The sequence below is a fragment of the Nanorana parkeri genome, unplaced genomic scaffold (genome assembly GCF_000935625.1).
Source record: "Nanorana parkeri isolate BGI_ZX_2015 unplaced genomic scaffold, ASM93562v1 scaffold475, whole genome shotgun sequence".
In the NCBI taxonomy this organism is placed as follows: Eukaryota; Metazoa; Chordata; class Amphibia; order Anura; family Dicroglossidae; genus Nanorana; species Nanorana parkeri.
Window position 1 is genome coordinate 203,980 of NW_017306743.1, and position 9,026 is coordinate 213,005.

The window sequence follows — 9,026 nt, forward strand, 5'->3', positions numbered from 1 at the left end:
AAAAGGACACACACACACACACACACACTTCCCAACCTTAAGCTATAAAGAGCTTCCAAAATCACTTACTTGCACAGAAACCTTGAGAGGTGCTTTGCCTCCATGTTTGGCATCAACTGTAAATTCAGCTGGTTTGTTAATAGACAATCCAGTCTTCTCCAACCCAGGTCCAAAGGCCTTAACCTTTCACAAAAAGGAAAAAAAAATGTAGTTTTATATTTTGAAATCTTCAAACCTTTCAAATTCACATTGAAAATCAGCAGAAATTCACTTAAGAGCAATCAAACACTACTTACTTTCTCTGGATAGAAGTCTTTGGGAGCAGGTTTAATTTCTGCCATGAAGGGGCTCAGTTTAATATCTTCATTGTTACACAAAACGTGTACAGCATATTCTCCAGCCTCCAGCGGCCAGTAACGCACATCACATGAGCCATCACCTTTGTCATCACACTCAATCTTGGCCTGAGATGGTCCTTCCACAGAAAAGCCTATAAAGGAATTGAAAGCTTTAAAACCAAAAATTCTATCGACACAATGGCAACCACACATTAAAACTGTTTATAAGAAAATTAAAGAAAACTTAAACTGAAGAAAAAACTCAGCTGACATTGTGGGATTCAAAGGCTTTTGCTTTGCCATCATGAAGATATAAAAAGGACTACAACATTCTGCTCCACCAGCTCTGTACAACCATGCAGCTAGATGTCAGAACTGGCCATTGACAACCAGGTAATTAGAATACAGGGGTTAGCAATGGCAGCCAATTGTTAAATATTTTAAAGGAAACATGTCTGTATAGAAATATGGGAACAGCCACTACTGACTTTTTGGCAGTGTATGCTTCACAGCAATCATACCGATCCTTTGTTCACTAGCAGATGTCACTGGCAAGCAACTACACAAATGCAGTGTTACAAAGTTTACTTCAGAATAAAACTGCATGCACAATTCTTTGCAGTCGCACTGCAGAGGAATGCACGGCATTGCAGTACTGTGCGTTCCAGTGCAGGCGATCACACTGTGGGTGGAAGGTGTGTTTGGGGTGCCTTTGAAATGAACCCGCAGCAGACCAAAACCAGAAAAAAGGACTTTCCCACTTTATTTTTTTTTATTAAATTGTATGCACATGGAGTTTGAATAGCTTCAGCCAGGGAATGACAGCTGCCAGTGGCAAGATTCCATAGACAGCAGCTGAATGTAAATACAGCAAGTAGTGGGCTGGTGCAATAGGCAGTTTGTTATACGCCATTTCAAACTGCAATAGCAGGCTGGCTATTGCACCTGCCCACTGCTTGCTGTGACCTCCACCCAGTGTCGAGGAGAGAGCTAGGGGATTCAAACAACTAATCGATAAGAAAAAGTTGTCAACTATTCTCATTATCGATCAGTTGGTTGCAGCCCTACATAGCAGGCGTTGGGACCATGTGACTTGCACATGCTTGCTCCAGGTCAGTAACACCAATTAGTAGTCGGAAGAAGGATGATTCTCCTGGAACATGTACCAGCAATGGTAAATCAACAAATGTGTCTTGACAGATTCCGCTTACTAAAAACAGAGCAATGTAGTGACACAGACTTTACAATGTCACAGAGAGAACACTAGGTCTGAGCCTAGACAAAGAATGGAATGCAATCTACTTTGTATGCTAGTTTGTCGATCCAGGTTAGGGACTCACCTAGAGTACCAACATCATCACCAATGGCTTCAACCACAAAATCTGCAGATTTCCCAACAACTCCTCCTTCCAGACCAGGACCCCATGCACGTACTTTTTGATGCCCACATTCTGTGCCAATCTTGACCTCAAATGGACTAAAAAATAAATAAAAAATGATTCAACATGGAAATTACAACAGTCAGTCATTTATACAGATTAACATTTCTCCAAAAGTATTCAAAAAAAAAAGTGTCTGGCCTGTACCCGGAATTTGTACTACATCTACGCCAAAATCTTTTTAGTTTTGGATACTGTAGGGAAATGTTAAAAACCTGATGCAGATTTGCCTTGTAAACAGGGAGGGAGGAAATCTCTTCAAAGTTTCCCCAGTAGAAGTTTCTCCCATTTTGCTCTGGTGGCAGCATAAAATTTTGTATCATTCTGCACTTCACCCCCAGGTAATAATGGTCACCAGGACAAAGTGTGGCAGACAGGAATGAAAACCTGACAGGTGTTCTAACCACTCGCTCTATGCAAACCTGGGTTTAGACCCAAGCCTGTAACAGTCTTGTTTTAATGACATTTCAATGGCCGAGTGCAACCTTTTCAGTGCTCTGCATTTAGCCTGGAGTACAATCATTTATATCTAAAACATAAGGCAAGGCAACTGGACTTGCTGTATTTTTCTTGAAGACGTTTCACTAGTCATCCAAGCAACTTTCTCAATTCAGAATTACTTGTACAAACAATTCTCTGGGAATAAATATGGTGAATGTTACTACAATCCACTAGAGCCGGTTGGATGGCCAGTGAAACGTCTTCAAGAAAAGTACAGAAAGTCCAGTTGCCTTGACTTATTTTTTTTACAGATATACCATGGCCTGGAGAAATGAGAACCTTCAGACATACAATCATTTATGCTCCGACACAAAGTATCACTGACATTTTCTGGGTCCCTAACCCCATCACCAACTTTACAATGGTTTTAGGACCTTAAATATTTACTTTTTCCCATTAAAACCCAAATTAGACACACACACTTAGGGGGATCTAACAAAGCAGGTGCTTTCCTCACCTTCTTGGGATGTGCTGTCCTCCCCATGTAATAGTAACAGTGTAATTTCCAGGGGTGGATGGATAGTACTCAAAGGCATAGACCCCATCACCCAGGTCCTTTTGCTTAACACGTTCTTCGGTTCCCTCTGTAAATAGATTTCATTTTATAAGCATTCTAATAAGAACATTACATTCCTGTCCTCCTATACCACATAGTCAGCAGTGTAGCAATCTCCAAAAGAAAAGCATTAGGGTGAAACCTTCTTTGCAGATTCCTCAGCTCTCAAACCTGCATAAATAGACCCATTTAATCCCACTTTCCCATCTTTAAAAAAAAAAAAATGGCAAGAACCCATAAGGGGCAGGAAGGACTTTGTACATGTTTAAAAAGTGTCCCACTTTCTAGCTCAAGAAAAAAAGGTAAATTTAAGATATCTGCCATTCCCATTACTTGAGAACAATGGCATTTCACATTAGCCTGCTGGTACAGTCCAGACTGGAAAACCGGCATGGATATGAAATGAGCTTGTCCCCATTTGTTAAACCTCCATTCATTCCCAGCATATTGACTGCATCTAAAAAACCCTTAACCTCACCCCCAACCTAAACTGTCACAGTATTTGTTAAAGCAGACAAAATATATTCATCTAGTCCAGGGGTAACCAATCTCCAGCTGTGGATGAAACCACAAATCCATTAGGATTTGCAAGAGTGACAGCCACACAGTCATGACTTCGAGTCAGATGCATGATTTGTAGTTTACCAGAGCAAGAGAGCAAACGTTTAGCTACCCCTGATTTAGTCAATATGTTTATTTAAACGCAGCCGTGAATTCAAGGGACACCATTACTGCTTTCAATTTGAAGTCAATCAAATTACAAAAATTCCACTCACATTTTTTAAGCTTTAAAAAGGAAAAACTGACCCAACCACTGCAGAATCCCTTTAATATTTTGCAGAGATTTAGATCAGGGTTATATATTGGTGAATAGAATGAGATTTCAAAAAGGTGCTTCAAAAGCAATTTGATAATACCACCAAGAATAAAAGATAGACCACAAAAAGGACAAAACCAGAGGAAACAGCATGTCAACACTTCACTCACTTGGTCCCTTGACCACGACTTTAAGTTCTCCACTTCCGGCTCCTTTGGTGTAGACCTTGAAGTCGGCCGTCTCCTTCACACGCACACCCTTTGGCTGCAAGCCACGGCCCACAGCGCGACAGGCAGTGGGGTTGGAAGCTACACAAGAAACCAAAGCACAATACATATTTCTAAGACAGCAAAACCTTCAAACCAATCTGTACAAAAACACATGCTTATGTGTACGCAACATTTTAGCGATACGGTCACCATGGTATGACTAGACCTTGGACAAATGTTTTAAAACACAACTCAAAATGGAGATCCCATGAAGAGGACTTTGGGAGAAAAAAAAAAGAAGAAGGAACTCTGGGAAAGGCAAATTGTCCCGTCAAGATCCCAAACAAGCTTGTGAGGCTAAAATCATGAACACTGGAATGGTTGATTGATGGGCACTTTAAAAAAGGAGAACTATGAGGCAAACGATTTTCACTCATCCTCATAGTTCGAGCCGACGTGCGACAATGAAACGGTCACAAGTCGGCTCTATTGATCGGGAAGTGAGCGAACACATAGTCGCTCACCTCACTTCTCAATCATGTCCCTGCAGAGAGCCGTGACCATCACTCACAGCTGCCTGCAGGGATGCCCCCACTCCAATCCTCCAGCGCTGACTGGCGGAACTGACGGGGAGGGGACAGGTACAGCTGGCTCTGCCGCCAGATAGGCAGAGCCAGCTGGGTGGATCTGTCCCGGCTGCGGCGGTCTCAATATACCGCGAGCTGTGGCTCGCTATATACTGAGCTTTGGGTCATGGGAGGATGCTAGTATATGTCCTCCCATGACCCTTAGAACTATGGGGAAAACGCACTTACCCCATAGTTCTCCTTTAATGTGTTCATGAACCACCACCCCATTGGGACTAATCGACAGGGTCAGTTTTTCTGTTGTGATGCCTGAAATTCTAAAATGTATTTATCAAAACCACATGCAAGCCAGTTGAAAACATCAGAGCAAGGTAAACTAAAGTGCGTAGGTGACACTACTTGTGGGAAACTAGTGTGGCAATATGGGCACCCAAACATGACTATGCAGTTAAAGGGAATGGATGGCCTTGTTTTGTGACTAGTTTGTATACACAGGGGGGGAAACTATTTGCCAATTACATTCAGACTCTGCTTCCACCTTTCTGAGTCCACTGAAAAACAATGCACTATGTGGCCAATCGATGTCAACAGTTGAGACGAGGTGGAGTGATTGCAATGAGCCACTGAGTCTTCTCTAAAGGCCAATCCAGAAAGCGATCTTTAATACCGTGTTTCCCCGAAAGTAAGACCTACCCCGAAAATAAGACCTAGTGCTATCATCAGGGATTTCTGTAATATAAGACCTACCCCGAAAATAAGACCTAGTTCGGTGGTAGGTCAGTGAAAAAAAAAATATAAGACACTGTTATTTTCGGGGAAACACGGTAGCAAAATATGTAAGAGCAAGCATTTACAAATGTAAGTCACATCTAAAACTGCTGGCAACGTTGCAAGGTTTCCCTTTAAAGTGTACCCAAGGCCTAAACAAGGTTTTTAAATTCTTTGATATAGTGTTGAAGGGTTTGCACCCCATCAGGTTTTATTTGTGTGTGTGTCCCTCACTTGGGAATTGCTATCCATTTGTCCTAGTGACCACTGCCACCAGGACTGAAATGGAAGTGAATGTACATCTCCCAATGGGGACACATGTTGCTGTGACAACTGTTTAAGTGGATTTTCCCTCACTTATGAGACTGTGACAGGAGGTGGAGAATCCCCAATGGATTCTTTTAGATTGTAAGCCCTCGGGGGCAGGGCCCTCCTTACCATCTTGAATTGTGATTGTAATGTCTTCCTTATATTGTAAAGCGCTGTACAAACTGTTAACGCTATATAAATTCTGAATAATAATAAATAAATAAACCTTACCAGTTTTAACGCTTGCTAACTAAACAAGTTTTGGATATACAGTACTTTGAGAGCACAGAGCGGTCTATCTGCAAACATGTTTACTAAAATCTTTATTATTGTAGTCTGAAGAAATGTTAGTTTGATCAATATTTTTAGTGAATTGAATACGACTGATTGTGCAGAGTAGCCCTTGCATGAAAGACAATAGCAAAGGGCTCTCTGCAACATTAGATATCCTGTTCCTACTACCATTGAGTTAAACAGAGAAAGTGCTGTATGCTGGGCATCTGTCCAAAAGGGAGCAACTAGTCTGTTCTTTCACAGAATTGTTCTCCGTGTTCTGTGATCTCTATGTGGTTCTCAATTTTTCCAGAAGTGCAACAGCTTCTTTTTTTTTTTTACAGTCGTCAGGAGGTAAAATGTTACATTCAGCAAAATACATAATCGTTGCAAGGGAAACTAAAAACAAGCCAACTAGTTGATTAAGTTGTGATCACAAATGAAATGAAGGATGGGTGACTATTTAGATAAAGGTTAAACTCCAATGCACACTTCATGCACATATACCGTGAAGACTTCATGTTCCCCCAAGCTAGTAATAGGAAGACTGCAGGAAAAGACAGGAGAGATCCAGGAGGTTGACCTACTTTCCACAGGTGAAGGCATGAGGAAGAGAGAAAAGAGACGAGAGCAAAAATACAAGAATGTTTAATAGCAAGCCTAAAAGATTAATCTGTTGGAAAGAAGAGCCAGTAGACTGATGACAATTCTTTTTAGAAGACTTTTTGCCAACCTGGATGATGAAAAGACCATGTGCCCAGAGTGATCAATAGCACTTCAGTCATTACAGTATTTATCCTGCATAGGTCACAAAATGTAATCCAGCCATGCATCTATTTGTTATAATGGGCAAGCCCCCTCCACTAGTTGTATACAGGTTTAGTAAAACCCAATATTGAAAAGAAAGCCTGCTAGGTACAAATTCAAGAGAACACAAGAAAAAAAGAGCAAATAGTATATCACAATTTAATTTTACTAGAACAAAAAAAAGAAATAGGATTGTTACCATTGGTAACAACCTTCACTTTTGTCATTTTCTTTTCTGAATTAAAAAAAAAAGTCCATGTGCGAGGCATCCAAGAACATTCACTTAGGAGAACTATGTTAAGTCTTTCCCCCATAGTTCTCCTTAGGGTAACGGGAGGACACAAACTAGCGTCCTCCCGTCACCCTGAGCTCAGTATACTGCGAGCTGTAGCTCGCGGTATACTGAGACGCCGCAGCTGAAGCGGATCCCGACAATTGTGCAGGGATCCGCCCAGCTGCATGACTGACAGCTGGCTCTGCCTATCTAGAGGCAGAGCCAGCTGTACCCGCCCCCTCCCCCGTCCGTTCCGTCAGTCAGCGCTGGCGGATCGGAGCGGGGAGGGGGGAATCCAGCCCCTCCCCGTCACGGCAGAGAGCCGTGACAGGATCGAGAGGTGATCGAACACCGCTATGTGTGCGCACACCTCCCGATCTACTGAGCCGACCTGTGACAGTCTCATTGTCACAGGTCGGCTAGAACTATGAGGTGAGTGAAAAGAACTCCTCATAGTTCTCCTTTAAAGTGAACATGTGCCTTGGCCATGCACTGCAAGGTAACAGGTTCACTTTAATGCAACCCTTCCCAACAAATAGCTTTTTTTCCTCCCCTACCTCTGTTCAGCCACCAGGAGTGAAAGGTAAGCCCTATGTAAGATACGAGTCAATTGAGTATTTGCTTACACATGGATTAAGACTCCCCATGTGACAGCACTGGACCAACCACAGACTCCACCCCCACCATGCTATTCAGCATAGGGACCAAAAGGAAAGTTTGTTCACTATGGGCAATATTTCTAATTCCGAGGACAATGTTAATTCTGCATAGAGTATGATTTTATATAAAATACTGTACACAATTGAATTACAAGTTCAATTTCTGCTCATTGTCCAGTTATTATCAGCCCCGAATTAAACTTGGGTCATGAGCAGCTTTACAATACAGAATAATCAATTTACTAAGGACCAATATACCAGCCCAACATTCATAGTCCTAAGAATCAAGCTGTTGATTCTTAGGACTACACATAGCAATGGAGTATATATTAAAACCGGCAAGGCAGAAGTCACAGACTCATGTTCGTGATGTCCAGTATTCAGGAAGGAGTCTGCAACTCTGCTCCGAATCCCTATATGGATCAGCCAGCTTGTGTTTGCCAAATGCTGTCACTAGTGCAGTGCAATATATATATATATTTTTAAAAAGTCCACACCTTGCCCAATAGTGACTGTGTATGGACTCTTGGGAATTGGACATCCAGCAAATGTTATGTAGATGGTGTACACTCCTTCTATGGTAGGTTTGTAGGTGCAGCGGTAAGTGCTGCTGCCTTTGTCCTCTAGCTGGACATCTGCTGTATCCTTTTTCCCATTGGGGTCCTGAATGATCACCTCCACCTCACCGAGACCAGCCCCTGCAAGACAAGAGGGAAGTAGAAGAAAAAAAGGGTTAATGTGACTAAATCACCATTAGTGATATTTATATTTTGCTACTTGCCGGTACCGATACTTCTACTAGCATGGAGCTGGCTTCCCAGGCAATTAAGAAGCCGGCTCAATGTCATTTGGCTGGGAAGCCAGCTTCCTGGCCAATCGGCATCGAGCCTGTCACACAGCATGGAACTGGCTCCCCAGCCAAATCAGAAAGGTGGGCAGTGGGTAATGACCCGCCACCCGGGTCCTGGAAAGACTACTCCATGCTGTTTGACAGGCTCAATGCGGATTGGCTGGTAAGAAGCATTGAGCCTGCTTCCCAGCCAATTAGGAAGTTGGGCGGAGAGTCATTTCCGGCCGCCCGATTGGCCAGGAAGCCTACCCCATGTTCCCTTGCAGCACTGCCATTCAGAGGACAATGTCCCTCTGACCAGAAGTTCCGGTATTGGGGAAGGCATCGGAGCATTTGGGAGAGAATGAGTACTCGGTATTGGCACCGATACTAGTATCTGTGCATTCCTAAATCACTCAATACAAAAATGGATCTCCACAAATCAGTAGATGCAAACAGAGATGCCGACTGTTGCCCAGCAGTTTGTTTGGAGTTTGAGCTTTCCCTCTGCAGCCACAGGATTTTACCTAAAGGGTTAAGTTCATCTTTTGGCACATTTTTAATAAAATTCTCGCATATGTTCCAGTATCCCCAGCACATTACAATCCACTGTTCAGCTTATAAAAAAGCTGCACCTTCTGCCTTCTATACGTGTAGATA

At 42.6% G+C, this 9,026-nt stretch overlaps 1 protein-coding gene across 4 annotated transcripts in view; it reads right to left on the reverse strand.

The window, feature by feature from the left end:
• Positions 1-9,026, reverse strand: part of FLNA (filamin A) — a 90,006-nt gene that overhangs the window by 35,801 nt on the left and 45,179 nt on the right. For 2 of the 4 annotated variants that reach the window (XM_018560709.1, XM_018560708.1), the window contains exons 8-14: positions 8,035-8,235; positions 3,822-3,959; positions 2,736-2,862; positions 1,679-1,815; positions 297-490; positions 76-183; positions 1-27 (exon numbers count right to left, since the gene is read on the reverse strand). The exon at positions 1-27 is cut by the window's left edge and continues 150 nt beyond it. In XM_018560709.1, coding sequence (XP_018416211.1) covers positions 1-27; positions 76-183; positions 297-490; positions 1,679-1,815; positions 2,736-2,862; positions 3,822-3,959; positions 8,035-8,235 — 932 coding nt within the window. Of the gene's footprint in view, positions 28-69; positions 184-296; positions 491-1,678; positions 1,816-2,735; positions 2,863-3,821; positions 3,960-8,034; positions 8,236-9,026 lie in introns of all 4 variants that reach the window. The other 2 variants (XM_018560707.1, XM_018560705.1) reach the window with 1 other exon arrangement.